At 36.7% G+C, this 24,803-nt stretch overlaps 1 protein-coding gene across 7 annotated transcripts in view; it reads left to right on the top strand.

Moving 5' to 3' along the window:
• The window catches only part of LOC127840993 (ATP-dependent RNA helicase SUPV3L1, mitochondrial-like), a 127,167-nt gene that overhangs the window by 30,319 nt on the left and 72,045 nt on the right, over positions 1 to 24,803 (top strand). For 4 of the 7 annotated variants that reach the window (XM_052369466.1, XM_052369465.1, XM_052369464.1 and 1 more), the window contains exons 12-17: positions 3,114 to 3,333; positions 6,257 to 6,337; positions 7,369 to 7,545; positions 14,467 to 14,615; positions 17,534 to 18,490; positions 19,690 to 20,905. The exons of the other annotated variants lie outside the window; for them this stretch is intronic. In XM_052369466.1, the coding sequence (XP_052225426.1) occupies positions 3,114 to 3,333; positions 6,257 to 6,337; positions 7,369 to 7,545; positions 14,467 to 14,615; positions 17,534 to 18,490; positions 19,690 to 20,305 (2,200 nt within the window). In that variant the 3' untranslated portion in view covers positions 20,306 to 20,905. Of the gene's footprint in view, positions 1 to 3,113; positions 3,334 to 6,256; positions 6,338 to 7,368; positions 7,546 to 14,466; positions 14,616 to 17,533; positions 18,491 to 19,689; positions 20,906 to 24,803 lie in introns of those variants that run through there. 7 annotated transcript variants of the gene reach the window in all.

Raw genomic sequence — 24,803 nt, forward strand, 5'->3', positions numbered from 1 at the left:
AGGTCACGGGGTCACTAAGTGCGTTTTAAACATTGAGCATGGTGTCCGCTCTCTAATTCAAGAAGTTTCATCCGATCTTCACCACACTTGGTTTGAAGTTATATATAGATGATGTCAAAGCCAAATTCGAACATGGGCCATGCCGGGTCAAAGACTAGGTCACGGGGTCACTTGGTGCGTATTAAACATTTAGCATGGTGTCCGCTGTTTTTTGTGAAGACAACATGCAAAATATTCTGTATCAATGCAGCATGTGGGGGTATTCGTCACGTCTGTGACAAAGCTCTAGTTTTCATGGTTTTACTGTGAAATGATTTTTTTTTATGTCATGAAATTATTTTAGAGCAAGTCTTCAATTTACAAAAAAAACAACATTTGTAAGAATAAAATTAGTTGGATTTGATTTACTATCTATTTTAATTCACTCAGGATCATAGAAAATAAATAAAATATATGATCACTTGTTAATTAAAATTGATATTCCATGTATCCAACAAATACAAAGGTATCTCTTATTTATTTATGCTCCTGTAAAAAGATTAGGTATATGAAGATCAATATCCTGTCATGCACCGGAGTATTTCTCTTCATACATGCACAATACATAAGTAGGTATTTGTTGATTTCAGTTATTATCAATTTAAATTCCTGGCTGATTGATCAGAGAAATCAGAGATATTAATATTAGTATTCCTGACACAGCAGTGAATTATCAGTTTTAACCCTTTCCCACTTAGAAGCAAAGTGAAAAGTTATGCGCAAACAGCATAAAACCAAAACAGCCTGCGAGTTAATCGCTGTCTGTTTACTCGGGTCTGTTCAGGTTTTATGCTGTTTGCTGCTCATCAGTATATAAGGGTTGGAAATGAAACCTTTACAATATGAATATAGTAAGAAAGGTCTTAAACTAAATGTGACTTTCTAAGGGACTACAAATATGTCAAAATACGTATCTAAATGGTAAAAGGTTAAATCAGGTACAGTCAGTCAACCAGTTTAGAATTACCCGGCAAAAAACGTTAATTCATTTGACCACAATAAATTCTTTAGGAATTTTGTGTCAATGTGAGAAGATGTAAAAATAAAGGTTAAAATGTATTTTGTATGATAACAGGTTAGAACAGACGGCATATGCAGTTTTTTGTCAAAAATAGCCAATTAAAGTTCACACTTCGGAATATTATAAAAAATCATTCAACTTACAGAATTAGTATTTCAAAACATTGTAATGGCATTTGTTTTCAATCAGCAAAAAGTTTATTTGAAAATAATAAAGCCTTCTATATCCATAAGCACATTTCAAAACATAACTCATTCAATCAGTTCCGGTTAACTTTTTGCTGCATTTATCCCCCCTGTAAGCATAATACAAAAGCTTTCTTGCTAAAACTTTGTTAATTTATTCCTTTACCTAATGTATATCATAGACACTTATCATTTTATTTTTATTGGGGCATTATGCGAAAATTAAATACAAATTAATTGGAACTGCTGATTATCCAGAACTGGTTGACAAACTGTATGTATTCCTATAAACCACAGGATAAGATAAAATAATAAGTAGCACACAATGACATGAAATGTTTAAGTTTTTTCAAAATAAGGCAAATATCTTCACTGTCAAGCGAGAGATAGTTGTGGATAAGAAAAGCTTTATACTTTCCGTATCCATTTATTAGCGAGGCTGTTTTCGGAGAAAACCCGAGCTATTGTCATAGCCAGCTCGTCGTCCGCCGTCCTCCGTAGGCATCGTGCTAAAACCTTAACATTGGCCATAACTTTTTAAATATTGAAGATAGCAACTTGATATTTGGCATGCATGGGTATCTTTTGGAGCTGTACATTTTGAGTGGTAAAATTTCAAGGTGAACATCATCCTTCAAGGTCTAGGGTCGAAAAAACAAAGTAAAGGGAAGTAATAAGCTTTAAATGGACATAGTTATCTGACCTGCCCACGCATATATTTTTGTTAAATAAATCAAAGCGGCGCAGTAGGCTGCATCGTGTTTCTGACAAACACATTGTGGTAAAAGGTCAAGGTCATCCTTTACGGTCTACTGTAAAAAATACAAATTTAAGTGAAGTAATAAGCTTTAAAGGGAGATAATTATTCAATATTGAACATAGCCACTTTATATATTTGGCTTGCATGTGTACCTCATGGAGCTGCACATTTTGAGTGGTGAATCTACAGTCACGGTAGTGGCTTTTAATTATTTGCTACTTAAAATAGAGATTTGTTACAGACAATTATTTTAAACGGAAGTAATTTATATAATTATTTATCTCATTTTATATATTGCCTTACCAAAAATTGAAGTTCTTTTCCCAGTAACTGTACAGATTTATTATTTAGATTATTTATAACCTAAATGATTGATTTGTCAAAGGTTTTTTTAAATGATATAACTATCATTTCTTTGATGTTCATTACATACCTGTGGACTTATGTCCATATATACATGATCAACTCTGGCTATGATCTCTTTTAAAACCACAGGCCTTGGTTGTCAGTGATGTCTGCCATGGTCATAATTGAGTGTGAGACCCCCCTTTGTTGGATGGGACAAAATTGAAGGGAAGTAATAACCTTTAAAGGGAGATGATTTCTATACCTGCCAAATGATGAATATAAATTTTATTTCAATGTGGCGCAGTAGGGGAAATTTGTGTTTCTGACAAACACATCTCTTGTTGGGTCACTTGGTCAAAGGTCAAGGTTACTGTGACCTCTAAAAAAAATATAGGTCACTGTGACCTCTTAAAAAAAAAAAAAAATTCTGACAAGCTTTCGCAGCCGAGCAAGGCACCCATTATGTGGTGCTCTTGTTATATTAGCCATGTTCCGCAAAAACTGGGCTTAATGCATGTGCATAAAAGTGCCGGCCCAATCAATGCAATGTGCATAGGTTAATCAATTGCTTTTATTGAATTTATATTTAAAGAAAAGGAAAGTGGTATCACTGATTAGCCTTTGTGGACTGCACAGGCGGCTAATTAGGATAAAACTCGACTCTCATGCATTAAGCCCAGTTTTTACAGAATGAGTCTTACACATGTCATGAATAATCAAATTGGAAAAATCAACAAATATTGTCGTTTGTTAAATGTAGTGCCATCAAGAGAATTATATTCTATGACGTCAACAAAACAACTCTGCGGCACGATGGCATGAAGATCAGAGCGCCGCTAAGTACGTCTCAGGCGCTCCAGATTGCAGGTCGGGCAGGACGGTTCAAAACGCGCTTTGAGGACGGTGAGGTCACAACCTACTTTAAACGTGACCTGGCCCAATTGAAGCGCATTGTTAGTCTGCCGCGAGAAAATATTGAGGTATGTCAGTGAAATATAGGAGAAAATATCGAGGTATGTCAGTGAAATATAGGAGAAAATATTGAGGTATGAAAGTGAAATATAAGAGAAAATATTGAGGTATGTCAGTGAAATATAGGAGAAAATATTGAGGTATGAAAGTGAAATATAGAAGAAAATATTGAGGTATGTCAGTGAAATATAGGAGAAAATATCGAGGTATGTTGGTGAAATATAGAAGAAAATATTGAGGTATGAAAGTGAAATATAGGAGAAAATATCGAGGTGTGTCAGTGAAATACAGGAGAAAATATCGAGGTATATTGTTGAAATATAGAAGAAAATATTGAGGTATGAACGTGAAATATAGGAGAAAATATGGAGGTATGTCAGTGAAATATAGGAGAAAATATTGAGGTATGTCGGTGAACTATAGGAGAAAATATCGAGGTATGTCGGTGAAGTTTAGGAGAAAGTATTGAGGTATGTCAGTAAAATATAGGAGAGAATGTTGAGGTATGTTAGTGAAATATAGGAGAAAATATCGAGGTATGTCGGTGAAAGATAGGAGAAAATATCTAGGTATGTCAGTGAAATATAGGAGCAAATATTGAGGTATGTCAGTGAAATATAGGAGAAAATATTAAGGTATGTCAGTGAAATATAGAAAAAAATATAAAGGTATGTCAGTGAAATATAGATGAAAATATCAGGTTTGTCAGAAATATGTCAGAGAAAATATTGAGGTACGTCAGAGAACATATCGAGGTTCGTCAGTGAAATATAGGAGAAAATATTGTGGTATGTCGGTGAAATAAAGGAGAAAATATCAAAGTATGTCATAGAAATATAGGAAAAAATATTAAGGTATGTCGGTGAAATATAGGAGAAAATATTGAGGTATGTCAGTGAAATTAAGGAGAAAATATTGAAGTATGTCAGTGAAATATAGGAGAAAATTTCGAGGTTTGTCAGTATAATGTCAGAGAAAATATCCAGGTATATCATTAAAATGAGGGATAGAATGTGGCATGGGTGAGGGATGAGCTAAGGGAAAATTGACAATTAGAATAAATTAGAATTAAAATGTCTGTGATTTATACGATTTATCAAGGAGAGGATATTAAAAGCATAATCTTAATCTTAGGGGTAAAATATTTAGTCGGTGCAATATTAGACAGAATAATTATTTGTGCTCATATTATCTAAGAAATTTAAATTAGAAATCTAAAATAATTTTGACAATACCTTTCATCAAATTATCATAAAATGTTGTGTTTTGTTTTTGCGACAAAACTGAACATATATTTTAAATGATATATAGAATTAACGTATCTGTAGGCATTGTACAAGCTATTGAATAATAGTCTGTTGGTTACCCATTATGTGTAATATGGTCACAAAAAGGTCTCCCGGATTGGTGTTAGGGGGAAAATATGATGCGTCATAATTGTGTTTTAATTACAGCATGAAAACTTTTAGCACAACTGGTAGACAATTATAAATGTGCTGGTCTTTGGGAAAAATGGGCCAAATAATTGTGCTTAAACAGTGGCCCAGATAATTATTTGGGAAATAGGGTTTTCACCCTTTCATTTTGAAAAATAGGGTGATTTCATTCTTGAAATAGGGTGAACTGAGTTATAAAACGACGGATTAAGTCAGATTGAAAACGCATGAATGTCGTCGTAAATTATTTGGTCAGACTCTTTATTTTACTATGAAATCTAGTCCGCAGAGCGTTTTATTTAGTTTGACTGTTTCTTGCTCAAACATCCAGGTGCTTGCTGAATGAAAGCATCGCCTCGTTACGATAATACTTCAAAAGAGAAAATACCGAAGATGAGAAAAGCATTTTCGATCGAAGCCATTGTATTGTGCGCATCCCATTTGACGAGTTTGCGTAAAAGTCAAATTGGTTGCGTTTTCAATACGCATGATATTGTATTTCTTTGCTTTTTTAAACATTTTAATAGGGTAAAAGACGCAGATACGCAGCTTATCTGGGGCACTGCTTAAAGTATTTTCCCAGATTAGCCTTCGCAGTCTGCACAGGCTTATGAAGCATGTACACATTCCGCTTTTATGGAATTTTAGGTTAAAAGTAAGTGTCTTCTAAACAAAAATTCAGTCTAGACAGAAAGTGTTGTCCCAGCCTGTGCAGAAAGTGTTGTCCCAGCCTGTGCAGAAAGTGTTGTCCCAGCCTGTGCAGAAAGTGTTGTCCCAGCCTGTGCAGAAAGTGTTGTCCCAGCCTGTGCAGAAAGTGTTGTCCCAGCCTGTGCAGAAAGTGTTGTCCCAGCCTGTGCAGAAAGTGTTGTCCCAGCCTGTGCAGAAAGTGTTGTCCCAGCCTGTGCAGAAAGTGTTGTCCCAGCCTGTGCAGAAAGTGTTGTCCCAGCCTGTGCAGAAAGTGTTGTCCCAGCCTGTGCAGAAAGTGTTGTCCCAGCCTGTGCAGAAAGTGTTGTCCCAGCCTGTGCAGAAAGTGTTGTCCCAGCCTGTGCAGAAAGTGTTGTCCCAGCCTGTGCAGAAAGTGTTGTCCCAGCCTGTGCAGAAAGTGTTGTCCCAGCCTGTGCAGAAAGTGTTGTCCCAGCCTGTGCAGAAAGTGTTGTCCCAGCCTGTGCAGAAAGTGTTGTCCCAGCCTGTGCAGAAAGTGTTGTCCCAGCCTGTGCAGAAAGTGTTGTCCCAGCCTGTGCAGAAAGTGTTGTCCCAGCCTGTGCAGAAAGTGTTGTCCCAGCCTGTGCAGAAAGTGTTGTCCCAGCCTGTGCAGAAAGTGTTGTCCCAGCCTGTGCAGAAAGTGTTGTCCCAGCCTGTGCAGAAAGTGTTGTCCCAGCCTGTGCAGAAAGCCCACACTAATCTGGTTTGACACTTTACGCACATGAATTCAACACGGTTTTCCAGAGACCCCTCATTTGACACTTCTAACAGTTAAGCAATTTGTTTTTTGCAGAAAGCGGGTCTGAATGCCACAGTGGATATGATAGAGCTGTTTTCTTACCACCTGCCAAATGCAACCTTGTCCAACCTTCTGGTAATAACTGACTATGCCTTGTTGTACTCTGTCCTGTAAATTGTGTTCATTTATGTCTACTGTTAATATAAAAGTCAAATTGTATGTCAATTTGGATACATTGAAAAACTAAATACTGAGGCTATTTTGACGTACAGTTATTGTTCTACTAGTACATTTTTATACCCAACTACCAATAGGTAAGGGGCTTTAAAGGAAACCGTTTGTCCGGTAAATCTGTCACTCAGTCTGTTTGCCTGTTTTGAAACTTCTGTTTACTGTAACTTCCTCATGCATTAAACAATATTAACCTTTTCTCTCTCAGAAGCAAAGTGAAAATGGCTATGTGCAACCAGCATAAAACCAGAACAGCCTGCGAGTAACTCGCAGTCTGTCCAGGTTTTATGCTGTTTGCTGCTCATCAGTATCTAAGGGTTGGAAATGAAACCTTTAAAACTCGAATCTACTAAGAAAGGTCTTTCATTAAATTTAATTTTCTGAGGTACTTCAAATGCGTCAAAAAATGTATCTATGTTATAAAGGGTTAAAATGGTTGGCTCTTTTTTCTGTGTGCCTCAGGGCTTAACGGGAATATTCTTCAATCGCTATAAAATATATATGCTAAATAGCCTTGGCTTGAAAGCACATGTTAACAATAACAACATGTCAAATTAAGTAACTAAGAAAACACCCTCACAAACAGCAACCATGGCATAAATTACTTCCTGTTTATAAAACTGTTGTTACATGTACAATGTATGTACTTAATAACAATTCAATTTACATAACTGAGAATGAATATGATTTATATGCAACTTTTACCATCCGATTCTTAAACTTCAGAACAAGGAATTGACTGTTCTAAATTAAGAATGATGTATTTAAATGTGTAAACTGCCATGTCAGACTCAACTTTCAAGTAATTGTAGAACATTACAGTTTGAATCATATTCTTTATTTTTAGACCTAAGTCCGAAAATCGGTTGGTGAATGCAGGCTAGGGTGACGTCAGTTTTTATCATAAAATGTATTTATGAGCCTCTTATTTGCAGGATATATTCAAGCATGTTTGCACGGTTACAGACCACTTCTTTATGTGCGACGTCCAGGACATTCAGACACTTGCAGAGCTCTTAGAAGATGTGCCCCTGAATCTGAGGTCAAAGTTCACATTCTGTGTGGCCCCTTTAAAGGTCAGGGAGGGTATTCCAAGGATTATGTTCAAAATGGTACGTTGTGAGTGATAACATTTTAACAGCATTTAAATCATTACAGTTACTGTACATATATATTTGTTTTTGGGGAAGCTTTTTATGCTCCCCGAAATGAAATTTCGGCGGAGCATATAGTTGCCGGTTTGTCCTTCCTTACTTCCTTACTTCATTACTTCCTTACTTCCTTCTGTCACACTTTTGCTACAGTTTCTCATAGCCCCTTCAATACTTTATCAATCGCTTTCATATTTGGCATGTAGGTACCTTGCATGGAACTCTACCTTTTGATGATGTTTAAGGTCACTGTAGTCAAGGTCAAGGTCACAGAGGCTAATTATAGACTTCCTTCGGTCACACTTTTGCTACCGTTTCTCATAGCGCCTTCAATACTTAACCAATAGTTTTCATATTTGGCATGTAGGTACCTTGCATGGACCTCTACCTTTTGATGAGGTTTGAGGTCACTGTAGTCAAGGTCAAGGTCACCGAGGCTAATAATAGACTTCCTTCTGTCACACTTTTGCTATCGTTTCTTATAGCGCCTTCAATACTTTACCAATCGCTTTCATATTTGGCATGTAGGTACCTTGCATGGACCTCTACCTTTTGATGGGGTTTGAGGTCACTGGGGTCAAGGTCACCGATGCTAAAAATAGACTTCCTTCCGTAACACTTTTGCTACCGTTTCTCAAAGCGCCTTCAATACTTTACCAATCGCTTTCATATTTTGCATGGACCTCTAGCTTTTGATGACGCTTGATGTCATTTGGGGTCAAGGTCACCGAGGCTAATAATAGATTTTTTTAGGTGGTTACTAAAGGGATCTTTTCACGGTTTGGTAAATTGACAAAATTTAAAAAAGTTGTTTCAGATTCGCAAATTTTTGTTTTAGTTATGATATTTGTGAGGAAAAAGTATTACTGAACATTAACCATGGTCTAATATAGGCAATGTGTGCATCTTTTGACGATTTAAAACCCTAAACATTATAAAGCGTTGCAACAAGAAACGATTGAATAATTTGGAGAGTTCTGTTGTTGTCATTACATTTTGTGAAACTACGAAGATTGCTCATATAATGCATTAAATACTTTAACAAAGTATTCTTGGCAGAATAGCCGAGCAGGCTAATGCGTTTTTACTCCAGGTTATTCCAGGACTTGGGGGGGTCACTGGTTCGAGTCCAGCTGCGGCTACTTTTTTTTCCTATTTTAAATTTTATTCTTGATTTTTTGCTGGAGCTTTTAAGATCCAATGTTTACATTTATCAATATAAAGCATTTAATGACTTATTTCAAAACATGCCAAAAATTGTGAAAAGGCCCCTTTAACACGTAGATTGACGAAGCGCATCATCGGGAGCATCCATCGTTTTCAACGATAATTGTTTTATTAGCTCACCTGAGCACAACACCTTTTGTCTGTCGGCCGTCATAAACATTTTGCCTTGTTAACACTCTAGTGGCCACATTTATCGTCTGATCTTCATGAAACATGGTCAGAAGATTGTTCCCTATGATATCTTGGTCGAGTTTGAAACTGGGTCATGTGAGGTCAAAAACTAGGTCACTAGGTCAAAGTGAGGAAAAAGCTAGAAGTCATATTTATTGTCCAATCTTCATGAAACTTTGTCAGAACATTTGTCCAAATAACAGCTGAGTTTGGTCAGGCCAGTTAAAACATGGCCACCAGGGGATGGGGCAGTTTTCCTTAAATGGCTATAGTAAAACCTTGTTAACACTCTAGAAGTCTTATTTTTAGTCCAGTCTTCATGAAACTTAGTCAGAACATTTGTTCTAATGATATCTCAGCTGAGTTCTAAAATGGTTGAGGTTCGTTGAAAAACATGGTGGCAAGGGGGCAGGGCAGTTTTCTTTTAATGGCTATAGTAAAACCATGTTAACACTCTAGGAGTCACATTCATTGTCCAATCTTCATGAAACTTTGTGAGTTTATTTGTTCTTATGATAGCTCGGCTGAGTTTGAAAATTGTTCCAGTCCGTTGGAAAACATGGCCGCCAGGGGGCGGGGCAATTTTCCTTATATGGTTATAGTAAAACCCTGTTGACACTCAAGAAGTAACATTTATAGTCCAATCTTCATGGACCTTGGTCGGAAGATTTGTTTAAATGATATCTCGGCTTAGTTTGAAAATTGTGATGGTTCGTTGAAAAACATGGCCGCCAGGGGAGCGGCAGTTTTTCGAATATGACTATAATAAAACCATGTTAACACTCTAGTTGTAATGAGGATGTTGGTGCATGATGATGATGATGATGATGGTGATGGTGATGATGATACTGGTAATGGATTCAAAAACATTAACAGCAACCCAAATATCTTACAATAATTTTTAATTACTCGAATTAATTGTTGCCATTACTTCTGATTGTTATCTTTATTTTTAGCTCACCTGAGCACAATGTACTCGTGGTGAGCTTTTGTGATCCCCTTTTGTCCGTCGTGCGTTGTGCGTCGTCAACATTTGCCTTGTTAACACTCTAGAGACCGCATTTATAGTCTAATCTTTGTGAAATTTGGTAATAAGATTGGTCTCAATGATATCTTTGATGAGTTTGAAACTGGTAACGTTTGCTTGAAAAACCAAGGGGCAGGGCATTTTTTTTCTTATATGGCTATATTTATGTCCCCCACTATAGTAGTGGGGGACATATTGTTTTTGCCCTGTCTGTCTGTCTGTCTGTTGGTCTGTTGGTCTGTTTGCGCAAACTTTAACATTTTGCAATAACTTTTGCTATATTGAAGATAGCAACTTCATATTTGGCATGCATGTGTATCTCATGAAGCTGCACATTTTGAGTGGTGAAAGGTCAAGGTCATCCTTCAAGGTCAGAGGTCAAATATATGTGGCCCTTATTGCTTATTTTATAAATACTTTTGCAATATTGAAGATAGCAACTTGATAAATGGCATGCATGTGCATCTCATGGAGCTGCACATTTTGAGTGGTGAAAGGTCAAGGTCAAGGTCATCCTTCAAGGTCAGAGGTCAAATATATGTGGCCCAAATCGCTTATTTTATGAATACTTTTGCAATATTGAAGATAGCAACTTGATATTTGGCATGCATGTGTATCTCATGGAGCTGCACATTTTGAGTGGTGAAAGGTCAAGGTCATCCTTCACAAGGTCAAGGTCATCCTTCAAAGTCAAACGTCATATAGGGGGACATTGTGTTTCACAAACGCATCTTGTTAAACCTTGTTAACACTCTAGACGCCACATTTATTGTCTAATCTTCATGAAATTCGGTCAGAAGATTCATCCAAATAATATCTTAGACGAGTTGGAAAATTAGGCCATTTGGTTGAAAAACATGGCTGGCAGGGGGCGGGGCATTTTTCCTTATATGGCTATAATAAAACCTTGTTAACACTCTAGAGGCCACATAGATTTGTCCCAATGATATCTTCGACATGTTTGAAAATGGTTCTGGTTGCTTTAAAAACATGGCCACCAGGGGGCGGGACATTTTTCCTTAAATGGCTATATATGACTTTTGTAAAATCATTTTAACACTCTAGAGGCCACATTTATTGTCCGATCTTGATGAAACTTGGTCAGAAGATTTGTTCCAATGATATCTTGTATGAGTTTGAAAATAGTTCCTGTTGGATGAAAAACATGGCCACCAAGGGGGCGGGACTTTTTTCCTTATATAGCTAAAGTAAAACCTTGTTAACACTCTAGAGACCACATTTATTGTCTGATCATCATGAAACTTAGTCAGAAGATTTTTCCAAATGATATTTTGGACAAGATCGAAAATGGTTTGGGTTGGTTGAAAAACATGGCCACCTGGGGGTGGGGCATTTTTCCTTATATGGCTATATTTGGCTTTTGTAAAACCCTATTTGCACTCTAGATGTCACATTTATTGTCCGATCATCATGAAACTTGGTCAGAAGATTTGTCCCAATGATATCTTAGATCAGTTGTTAAATAGTCTGGTTGGTTGAAAAACATGGGCATCAGGGGGTGGTGCATTTTTCCTTATATGGCAATAGTAAAACCTTGTTAACACTCTAGAGGCCACATTTATTGTCCGATCAACATGAAACTTGGTCAGAAGATTTGTCCCAATGATATCTTAGATCAGTTGTTAAATAGTTCCGGTTGGTTGAAAAACATGGGCATCAGGGGGTGGTGCATTTTTTATGCTCCCCCAAATAATTTTGGGGTGAGCATATAGTCGCCGCTTCGTCTGTCTGTGTGTCCGTCCGTGCACAATTTTTGTCCGGGCTATTTCTCAGCAACTAATGACCGGAATTCAATTAAACTTTATGGGAAGCTTCACTACCAAGAGGAGATGTGCATATTATCAGCCGGTTCTGGTCGGATGATTTTTCACAGAGTTATGGCCCTTTGAATTTTTCCATTAACTGAACATATAGTGCAATTCTTGTCCGGGCTATTTCTCAGCAACTTATGACCGGAATTCAATGAAACTTTATGGGAGGCTTCACTACCAAGAGGAGATGTGCATATTATCAGCCGGTTCTGGTCGGATGATTTTTCCCAGAGTTATGGCCCTTTGAAATTTTCCATTGTACATATTGTGCAATTCTTGTCCGGGCTATTTCTCTGCAACTTATTACGGGAATTCAATGAAACTTTATGGGAAGCTTCACGACCAACAGGAGATGTGCATATTATCAGCTGGTTATGGTCGGATGATTTTTCACAGAGTTATGGCCCTTTGAATTTTTCCATTGTACATATAGTGCAATTCTTGTCCGAGCTATTTCTCAGCAATTTATCACGGGAATTCAATGAAACTTTATGGGAAGCTTCACTACCAACAGGAGATGTGCATATTATCAGCCGGTTATGGTCGGATGATTTTTCACAGAGTTATGGCCCTTTGAAATTTTCTATAAACTGTACATATAGTGCAATTCTTGTCCAAGCTATTTCTCCCTAACTACTGACTGGACTTCAATTAAGCTTTATGGGAAGCTTAACTACCTTGAGGAGATGCGCATGTTATTAGTGGGTTCTTGTTAGATGAGTTATGGCCCTCTGAAATTTTCAAGTTGCTAAACCATCCATTGTATTATTTTGTCCAAAGTTATGCCCCTCAAGACGTTTCCTTTAATCTGAATATATAGTGCAATATTGTGACAAAAAAAACCTTTGGGGAGCATCACCCGTCTTCGACGGTTTCTTGTTCTTATTTGGCTATTGTAAAAACTTGTTAACACTCTTTATGTCACATTTATTGTCCAATCTGAATGAAACTTGGTCAGAATATTTGTTTTAATTATATTTTGGATGTGTACGAAAATGTTTCTGGTCTGTTGAAAAACGTGGCCGCCAGGGTGTTCACTATTCATGAAAGTTGGTTAAACATTTGTTCTAATGACAGTTTTGGATGCACAAAACAGGTCAGTTCCTTTGAATCTCAGGTGAGCAAATTTGGGCCTTTCAGGCCTTCTTCTTGCAGAAATTTAGCATAGTGGTAAAACCATTGAAACAACAAGAATTGTTACATATGAATCTTATTTGACCTTTCTTTCACTTATCCTACTCTCTATATAAAATTCATTTTTACCTGTGCTTGGATTGTTGCAGTACAATAGTGTTGACTGATGCCTTCTTAAATAGATATGTGGTGATTGTATAACACTCCCTGGAAATTGGCCCCAATTAACTGGGCATTCCCATCAAAGACCTTTGTCTTGATGTCAGATGTACACCATTCATAAGATAGATGACAACTTCAAACGTTTTAGACCTACAGTTTGCAGTCAGTCAGTAGTCTATGTGTGATTATAAAAGATTTGAGTTTTTAAAAGGTTTTGTTGCTTTATCTTGATATATCATTGCAAGGTGAGAAAATTGTTCCAGTTGTTTAAAAACACTGTGGGAAAAATGTGAAATAATTGGTAGTAAAAAACACACATTTATCACATCTTTTAAGAGCAACAAAAAACTGTTTGGTTAAAAAACAAAGTTGTTTTGGCTGTTGTTTTTGCAAAAATAATGTATTTATTCTAAATATTTTTTGTGCGTTTAAATTACAAATAATTTGACAGTTGTTTTGATATGATTAATTTTCCAATGTCTTGTGTGTGTTTACTTCAATATTATCACACATTTGTAACTATGAGAAAGATCAAGTGATGTTTTGTACCTTAAAAGAAGATTAATGATGAATTTCTAGTACATATTATCATACTCATTAACTTCTTTATAACCGACTTTAATGTATGATAACAATTTAACATATAGTATTTAATTATTCAAAAACTTTTTCATAAACACTCAATATATTGAAAAAATACAGTTGTTTTCGGTATCAAAAGTTGTGCTTGCAAAAACAGGTTGTAACTAGTCATCCCCTATAACATCCAAAGATATTGAGATGCTTATCTCATGATCTCAAAGCTGGACAACAATTTGTGGAAACATGTACTTCCATTTTCTTCTGCTGATGCTCTCATTATTAAATTACTGTCCTAATATTACTTTTATCCAAAATATCGCTTTGTCGCAACGGGTAACAAATGTCTATTTGAAAAAAACATAAACACGCACACAAAACTACTTATAACGCATATACGTACATATCTGCCGGAACAACAAACCCTTTCTTTTTACAAAACAACGTTAACCTGGCCCTCTTGTTACCATACTTTATAAAAAATAGTTTTTGTGTTCAACTTTTTTTAAAAGTCCCGGCCATGTTTTACCGAAACCTACGAGGGAACTTTAGGTATACTCAAGGTCTGTCAGTCTTAAATATCTGCATTCTGCAATAAATCAGAATTTAAGTAGCTAAATCTTGGTTGATGACTGTTGGTGTTTGGTTAGAGAGCCATATAGGGAATATATATTATTTTTTTTTGAAACAGAAAGGTTGCTATGGTAACCTGAGAAATGCAGCCGCATGATTTGATACATATTTTTACAGATGGCCAAGAGAATCAGTGAAGGTCATTCACTGACATATGACTGGTTGTGTCGTGCCCTTGGGGCTCCCTTCTGTATGCCGCGCAACCAGAGTGAGCTGATAGAGCTGGAGGCTGCATTCAACGTCATTGACATCTATCTCTGGCTTAGGTACGTATAGACATCTACCTGTGGCGTATGTATTGAAGTTTACCTCTGGCTTAGGTAGGTATTGACTTTTACCTCTGGCTTAGGTACATATAGACATCTAATTCTGGCTTAGGTAAGAATTAACATTTACCTCTGGCTTAGGTAGTATTGACATTTACCTCTGGCTTAGGTACGTATAGACATCTACCACTGGTTTAGGTATGTATTGATGTTTACTTCTGGCTTAGGTATGTATTGACATCTACCTCTGGCTTAGGTAAGTATTGACATTACCTCTGGCGTAAGTAAGTATTGGCATTAACATCTGGCTGAGGTACGTATTGACATCAACCTCTGGCTTAGGTTAGTATTGACATTTACCTCTGGTTTAGGTAAGTATTGGCATTTACCTCTGGCTTAAGTAAGTATTGACATTTACATCTGGCTTAGGTAAGTATTGACATCTACCTCTGGCTTATTTACGTATTGACATCTACCTCTGGCTTAGGCAAGTATTGAAACTTACCTCTGGCTTAGGTAAGTATTTACATTTACCTTTGGCTTAGGTTCGTATTGACATTTACCTCTCACTTAGGTAAGTATTGACATTAACTTCTGGCTTAGGTAAGTATTGACATTTACCTCTTGCTTAGGTATGCATTAAAATGGCATTTACCCCTGGTTTTGTTTGGGATCTCTTTGCTGTCAACGTCATTTACCTGTATTTTTATGTTTTAAGCTTACCTGGGCACATCGTGCTCATGGTAAGCTTTTGTGATCACCTGTTGTAAATCGTCCGTCATGCGTCGTCAACATTTTGCCTTGTTAACACTCTAGAGGCCACATTTATCGTCAGATCTTCATGAAATTTGGTAAGAAGAAATGTCCCAATGGCATTTTGGTCGATTTCGAAAATGGGTCACGTGAGGTCAAAAACAAGGCCAAATTAAAGAAAAAGCTCGTTAACACTCTAGAAGTCACATTTATTATCCAATCTTCTTGAAACTTTGTCAGAAGATTTGTCTTAATAATATCTCAGCTGAGTTCGAAAATGGTACCGGTCAGTTGAAAAAAATGGCCGCCAGGGAGCGTGGCAGTTTTCCTTATATGGCTATAGTAAAGCCTTGTTAACATTCTAGCAATCACCTTTATAGTCAAATCGACATGAAACTTGGTCAGAACATCTGTTCTTATGATAGCTAGGCTTAGTTTGAAAATAGTTCCAGTCTGTTGAAAAACATGGCCGCCAGGGGGCGGGGCAGTTTTTCTTATATGGCTAAAGTAAAACCTTGTTGACACTCTAGAAGTCACATTTATAGTCCAATCTTCATGTAACTTGGTCAGAACATTTGTTCTTTTGATAGCTCTGCTGAGTTCTAAAATGGTTAAAGTGAGTTGAAATACATTGCCAACCGGGCGCAAGGCAGTTTTTGCTTATATGGCTCTATTTAACCATGTTAACACTCTAGTTGTAATGCTGGTGTTGGTGCACAATTATGATGATGATGATGATGATGGTGCTGGTGAATCTGGTAATGGAATCAGAACATTAACAACCCAAATATCTAGGAACAATTATTGCATTAATCCAATTAATTATTGCCATTACTTCAGATTGTTATATTTATTTTGAAGAAATTCAGCGAATTGGTAAAACCAATAAAACAACAACATTGTTACAAATGAATCTTATATGACCTTTTCACTTTTTCTACTCTATATAAAACTCATTTATACATGTGCTTTGATTGTTGCAGAACAATAGTGTTGATTGATGCTTCATTGAATAGCCATGTGTGTAACAAGCTTACTGTTCCCATGAAATTGGCCCCAATTAACTGGGTTTGCACATCAAAGACCCTTTTCTTGATATCAGATGGACACCACTGATAAGATAGACTACAGTTTGCAGTCATTCAGTAGTTTGTGTGTGATTATTAAAGATTTGTGATTTTAACAGCTTTTATTGTTGTTTCAATTGGAAGTATCATTGCAAGGTGAGTCTGCAAATTGTTCTGGTAGTTAAAAAAAAATGTCCAAAATGTGAACGATTGGGTTATAAAAAAACAACAACAATTAATCACACTTTAAGAAGCACAAAAACTGTTTGGTTAAATCAGGTATTTATATTTATATACATACCTGGTTAAATAGTTGTTTTGGTTTTTGTTTTTGCAAAAATAATGTATTTATGCTGCGGATTTTTGTGCTTTTAAATTCCAAATAGTTTTACTGTTGTTTGGATATGATACTTTTCAAATTTCTTGTGTGTTTACTTCTATCTTTTAACTATGAGAAAGATTAAGTGTCAGATGTTTGGAATCTAAAAAGATCAATGTTGACTTTCTAGTAGATATTTTCATACTCATTTACTGCCTTTATACTTTGATATATGATAACAATTCAACATTTTGTATTTAGTTATGCAAAAACTATTATTTGAACTCTCAATTTATTGAAAAATTACTGTTGTTTTCTGTGTCTAAAGCTGTTTTTGCAAAAACCAGTCATCCCGTATAGCATCAGTATATGCGTAGATGCTTATGTAATGATCTCAAAGCTTCTCTACACTTTGTGAAAAAAATGAACGTCCATTTCCTTCGTCCATTTCCTTTTGCTGAGTGTGCTCATTATTTAATTACTGTCCTCGTATCACTTTTATCCAAAATAAACTTTTTCTGCAATGGGAAGCAAATTTCTATGGTAAATATAATGTATAATGTATTATATATCGGCAAAAACAACAAACCCTTTCTTTTCACAAAACAACGTTACAAATGCCCGCTTTACATGACTTCTACTCAGGTGAGCAACGCGACCCAGGGCCCTCTTTTTAATTCTATTGACAATAACCACAGTCTTAGTTTGTTTAATAAATTTTATCCAGAAATTATGGCATCGTTGCAATTCCACAGCTAATAATATTATGCCTTTTTCAGTTTCCGTTTCGAGATGTTTGACGACATAGCTCAGGTACAAGATCTCCGAGTGGAGCTGGATACAATCATACAGGCTTACATGAAGTCACTCAACACAGGTCAACAAGGTCAACAGCCAGAACTCTCATATGAACTCTCCCAGCAGAACCCACTCCAAGCATACAAGTTTAACCCAAAGAAAACTGGCGGAAAACAGAAGGAAAGTAAAGAAAAGAACGGTCAGACTAATGGTTGGATAAAAAGTGTTCCGAATTTCGATAGTTCTTACACAAGGGAGTATTTGTTTTCAGATCCAAGTAGTATGATGGATCGGATTTCAAAACTGAAGCAAAGTTTAGACGTAAACGATATAACTGTCCCTGAGGATATTAGGGTAGATCATGATATTAGTTTAAAACATTCAGAAACTGTCGAGAAAGATATCACTACTGATATTGATGTTAGTGATAGCAAAAACATGTTTACAGAGACAGCAATAGAGCATGATATCAGTTTTAAGCATTCAGAAACTGCTGAGAAAGATATCGCATCTTATCCTTATTTAGGAGAGAAGGCAAACATGTTCAAAGAGACTGCAAATGTGTTGGATTCTGGAGAATCTGCCCATTTAAATTTAAGTGCGGAAAATAAAGTGACTAACAATAAGAGTAAGAAGTTTGACCCTATTTTAACTGATGAAGAGCTTCTTGCTTTTAGTGAAAATATCAAGTGGAAAAAACAAAACGACTCACAAAAAGCAAGCAGTAAAGTCCAAATACAGTCTACGAAGCCCGATGCTTCACACCCTAAACATCGCAGTGCGTTAGACAAGCCGTGGAAACAGGATGCAGGCAACCAGAAAGATATCAGTGATGACAGTATAATTGTGGTCACTTCTTCTAGACAGGCCACCATTGAGCCTTTTAGACTTTCCACTGACAAGAGCTCGATGAAAATTCCTGCAAGCACTTGGCCAAGGTAAGACTATGTTGGTCTGATTGTGAAGGTTCTGGTGATGATGGTTCTGGTGATTATTGATTATGACAAATGTGATGATGAGGATGAGGTTAATGATAATGACGATGACGATGATGGTGATGTGAAGTTGTCACACCTGAATACTGCATCTTTCAGTATGATCATAATTGCTACATACAGCCAAAGTGACTGACACAAGTTCCAAAGACACTATACTAATGTATTATTCCATTTATTACCTCTTTTGCATATAAGTCGTTAAGTACCAAACTTATCAACAACTTTTGTATGTCAAGTAATATTTCAGGCATGCCATTTTTAACCAGATTTTCCGAAGGAAAAAAATGGTTATTAGATTGGTGAATGTCGGCGGGCGGGCTGGTGAACTGGCGGGCGGAACAAGCTTGTCCGGGCCATAACTTTTGTCATTCATTGTGAGATTTTAAAATCATTTGGCACATTTGTTTACCATCATGGGTAGGTGTTTCGCACGAAACAATCACATCAATATCTCCAATGTCAAGGTCGCCACGACTAAAAATAGATTTATTTTGAAACAAACTTACAAAGGGGGTTAATTGTGTTTGTTCATTTCAAAAGATCAGTTAGAGTTGTCTCCCTTTATCAGATTTTTTTTCACAATAAAAACCTGGTTTTGATACAATTTTGTCCCTTGTTACATCAATGTATGATCTATTAGTCATTTCCTGTGTCAAGTAAACAATGTTTTTCAAAGCATAACCATACTGACCAAGAAATGTAAGAAAGTAGTCCGGCTCATGAACTTGATATGAAACAAAAAGCACTTAAGTAAAAACTGTTCCTCGTTTTTGAGTGCTGATTGCAATAGGTATTGTTGGCAGAAAAAAGGTACATAATTATAGTGTTTATTGTGATGGTTGTATAAGTCTGTTACTGTTATTAACTTATGTAATATCAGCTGTGCATGAGAAAGTGCGTCTTCTTCCAAATGCAGCCTGCGTCCTGCATATACAGTCTGTTCAGAAGCTTCCCTATCAGCTAATTAAACTGCAAACCTTGCTTGACTTTATATTTGACAGCGTTGACCCAGATTGGGAGATAGCAGAGGCTTGTGTGAAGCTACGCGGCTCAATATGGCATAAGACACATTGTCATACGATGCGGCCCCTTTTTGTTTTTAAGTGTACTTCTAGTCCCTGTTTTTCCTCATTTTTCAGCTCTGCTTCATCAAAACAGCTACCAGAAATTATTCTAGAGGAGAAAGAAGTCACAAATGATAGTGAGGATCCAATTGAAAGTCCCTCTGAAGACACTCCTGATGTCATAAACTTCTGGGCAGAGCGCCCAAAGGCGCCAGTGGCAAAAACTCTAGATGATCCATTGACATATATAGATTTAGTTCACACAGAAACAACAGGCACATTTAAAGATGTCGCTTACGAAGAGATCAACTTTTCAGCAGAAGACTCTGTTGAGATTTTAGGTGACTTGGGTAAAGAGGTCGTTAATCAGGAAGATACTTTTGATAAAGAGTTGGAAGAGGAAATAGCAACAAGCCTGGAAATGCAAATGAAACGTACGATTTACAAGCCGGTGAAAAAAGTATATGTCCCTCTGGAACGGATTGAAAACATTGACATTGCAAAAGATTTTGAAAATGCTGTTAAGGATCAGGAAAAGGCCCACAAATTAGGTGGGAAAATGCAAGATACAGAAGAGGTTTACGGGAAGCTTACAAGAAGGCTGCTGAAGGAAAAGATGCTGTCGGAGAGGATTCTAAAACAGCTGGAAACAGAGTGGGAGGAGAGAAGGAAGGGGGGACAGCAGAGCTGATATGAACTTGTGTCTGTTAGCACAAATGAGCCCCCCTATGAGAAAACAGGGCGTAATGCATGTGTGTAAAATGTCCTCCCAGATTGGCCTTTGTAGTCTGTAATCAGGGATTATAATTTTGGCCTAGACTGGGTTTTAGTTTTAAAGAGACTTCCTTTAAATTAATACTACCATTATATAGGAAAGTTTCGTCGCTGAATACCCTGTGTGAACTGTCTAGTCTCGGAAGACTATATGCATATGCATTAAGCCCCGTTTTTCCTGAGCAAGGCTCAAATATGGTATATTTGCAAGTGTGTGTAACTGGCTTATTATGGTTTGATATATTTTATATACTTAAGATTTTGTTAGAGAGTTTCATGGATTGATTTTGTAATAAAAATTAATGCAAGTATTGTTTAAATGGTAATTGGATTATTGCAGTAGGATAATTATCAAATTGTTTCGTATTTACTTTAGGCGAATAATTGACTACTACCTGTTATATAAACGTTATCATTATTCATTAACTTTTCATAGCACACATTGCTGTAATGTTGAGACTGCTTTGAGCAGTTTCCACATTTGACTGTTCATAAACCAAAGAAATGTGAAACCAAATCATGTTTTGTTTTTACATGTTTTTTGCATCATCGCGGTAAATGACTGATGAGCAAATCATAAAATTTATAAACAGAATGTTAGTTTATTTTAGTACTAACTATATTTTCTGTTTAATGCGCCACATGTCAAATTAGGTTTTTAGCTCGGCTGTTTTCAGAGAAAACCCGAGGTATTGTCATAGACAGCTCGTCGTGTCGTGTCGTGTCCGTCGTGGTGTCGTCTGCCGTCCGCGTTGTGCTAAAACCTTAACATTTTGTAAAGGTTTTGAACATTGGCTCTAAAATCAAAGTGCTTCCACCTACAACTTTGAAACTTCATATGTAGCTGCACATTGATGAGTACTACACGCCAGACCCATATTTCGGTCACTAGGTCCAAGGTCACTGTGAACTCTAAAAATAAAAACAATTCTGACAAGCTGTCTTTTATTAAAAAATGCATCCGCAGCCGAGCGTTGGCACCCGCGGTGCTCATTTTATTACATTGTGCCCTGATTCGTGGACTGGATAACCGTTATTCAAACAAATCGATGCTGTTCATGTGATTTTCATGTTCCAAATGGGCAACCAGGCTCTAAAACATGACGCTTGGCATAATATTGTTCCATCAAAAGTACACTCGCCCCGCTCTGTTGCTGTATTCCAATGAATTCTTGATACTAAATGTAATTAAAGCAATAAAAAGCGGTTCAACTATTCCTATATATTTATGAACTAATAATAATTGTTAAATAATCGCTAATTGAGAAATTGTATATTTCGGTCGACTTTCTGGTCGCTTAAAAAGTAAGCAAAGCGGTTTATATCACAAACGGAATCCGTTGAGTGGCATATTGCGTGTCACGTGTGGCCCTTTGGGTTCGGCTCACTTTTAGACAAAGAAACCGCAAAAAATACACGAAGCACTGTTTATTTGAAGCTACAATTTGTTAATGTTACGTTGACAATAGAATTCAGAAGCGCGTTTCGGATTACAAATTTATTTATGCCAATTTGAGAATTCGACAAAACAATTTAGTGGTATGTAATGAATTCAACTTTAAGTTATTAACATTCTTTATGCCAAATATATGATTTAATTGTATTTTGCATGTAATGCGCAATTTCCACGAGAAGAGCAAATGTGGAATAAATTTCTTGCTCAGAAAAATTCCAGTGGTCAGGGCGGGATTCGAACCAGGGTCCTCTCGTTCTCTACGCCAGCGAACTACCATTACACCACTGTTCCGACTCATTTATCGACTGCATAATTTTACTGCAGGTAATGCAGGCCTACGAGTGCTGTCGCTCATGCAAAGCGTGCACTCTCATTGGCCAATATCGATTGTTTACAACGACGCTCCGCCCAGCGTACCTAAGCTCATACTGGCTTGCAAAACTCGCTTCATTATTTGTACGCTATCGCGTCCAAATAAAAATTCAAATAAAATTCCCGCGGCTAGGTCAGAATGAATACACTTCATTTATCCCATAGGCTGATTTGAGCATACGACCAGAACATTGGAAACATGTCCGCGTCTTTGTAACACTGTTTTACTGCGTGTTCAGTATGAAACAATTTTATCTCTAATAAAAAGGCTTAACAGTTTTACACTCAATCTCGACATCAATACAGTTTGTGCGTGCACCTTTTATTTTCAGAGGAATTCCAGCGCGAGAACGTTTGTACTTAAAAGGCTATGTTCTCATATTTAGTACTAACTTCCATGTTCCTATCAGCCTGTTAACACGTAAAAGTATAAAGAGCAGTGTAAGCGAGGCCTCACTTTAATGCATTGCATTTCAACCCGCGAGGTATCAGGGTCAGATACATGTACAGGTCATCGCTGCATCTTCACGACTACCTTATGTGCTGACCGAAGTTCGCGGCGAGTAAAATAATCGTTATATAATAAAGACGCTATAGCGTGAACTGGAATTTTCTTTTTTTTCGACCAGAAAGATGTTTAATGAAGATATCCAGCGATATAATTATGGTATGTCAATAATAGATTCTTAATGTGTTTTCAACAATACCATGATAAATATTATTTTAAATTAATTTAACAATAATTATTCCACCATATTGACTAATGTATTAAGCATGAGCGCGATGATTCTCGATACTGTAAATAATCAAATCACATAGCAATGCCCGACAAACCACTAAAACAGGTTTGTTCGAAGAACGCGCGTATAAATATTTAAATTATGTACGGATACTTCGCGTGTGGTCGGTTGACTCATATGTTTTAATGTCACTTCCATTTTTCTTTTAGTTTTCTGTTTTGTATGTAAAGGTTTGACCAGCAATATGTAATAATGTAAAATAAGACGCGAAAACTCCGCGTAACATCCCGTACTGCGTGTGATGCAGCTAAGAACTGCACAGAAAAAGACATTCGCTATCCTTGATCTCATTCATTGAACTCGTTACCTTTCATAAACTCCAACCACAATCAACGCCGTATATCTTTTTTAAAGATATTTCTTGTTCATTATATACAAAAAACTTGTAAATCGAACGAAAAATAATTTCACGTAATTGTACCATAAACTGCATAAAACATGTTTATATGAAAATCATGTGTTGTAGCAAATATTTATCGTTTAGTAACACAATTGAAGCCAATTAACAGAGAAAACCGCTTAAGTGGAAGCAGACGAAGTCAATTTTTGGAAATATTCAAATGTAAGTGGACTTACGGGGGACGGCTTAATGCCAATGTAGGACCGACATGTTTTCCATCCGATCTCGGGCTTCTGTAAAACCCGATATTAGGTCGATCAAATTTTTTTTTATAATCTCCATAATTTTAAATATTTAAATTTTGTACTTTAAAGTTCATATTATCTATGCTTGAATATTCTTAGTAAAATCATTGTTTTTTATTCTTCAGAGAAGCATACATGTTAATCGAATCAATAGAATCATGTAGCAAACTGATCTCACCTGACATAAAACGTTACACGTTTGCAGCTTTGAACGATATTATTGAATTAGAGCATTTATTTTCATTCACGCCATTCAACCAAATGTTTCTGTCCCCTACTGATGAAACCGGAGGGGATGTGGTTTGCGCTCTGTGTGTCAGTCAGTCAGTCTGTCTGTCACACTTTTCTGGATCCTGCGATAACTTTAAAAGTTCTACATATTTTTTCATGAAACTTCAAATATCGATAGATGGCACTATGGATATTATGCACGTCATTTCATTTTGTTCCTACGTCAAAAATTCTGGTTGCTACGGCAACAAATATATAAACAAAAATCTGAAAATGGTTGAGTTTCACCGGCAGGGGTCATCATTGCTTGGCAATAGTCTTGTTCAGTATTGATCTCTTCGCCATGTTCGCAAGAACTAACACATGGAGCTATTGCGCTGTACGTTTACAAACAGCGTAACGATTTAAGTGTTTCATGCGCACGCGAACGTATACCCGAACGAAAATGTATGCTTATCCGCGAAAGATGACTCCATGCGTCCGTGAATTCGCAGGAAATGATTTTTTTATTGTGTTGGGTCTGTTTAGAAATGATTAAAGGTAATAACAAAATACAAATGTATGAGTTTAATTCTCGAATGCGTAATAACATATTATACAGTATTTAATTCGATTCATATTCAATAGTTGTGTTATCATTAACACTCGTTCGGAAATGTGTTTGGAACATACGTTTACCCTATACGCGACTTAAACATACGAACAACGCACTGGTGCAATTCAATCATGATTAAAACAGAACCACATTTTTAGCTCACCTGATTGCTCAAGTGAGCTTTTGTGACCGGTCTTTGTCCGTCGTCCGTCCACATTTGTTCGTAAACACTATAGAGGTCATTTATTGTCCGATCTTCATGGGACTTGGTCAGAAGCTTTGTCCCAATGAAATCTCGGTCGAGTTCGAAACTGGG

The sequence above is a fragment of the Dreissena polymorpha genome, chromosome 8, assembly GCF_020536995.1.
Source record: "Dreissena polymorpha isolate Duluth1 chromosome 8, UMN_Dpol_1.0, whole genome shotgun sequence".
NCBI lineage: Eukaryota > Metazoa > Mollusca > Bivalvia > Myida > Dreissenidae > Dreissena > Dreissena polymorpha.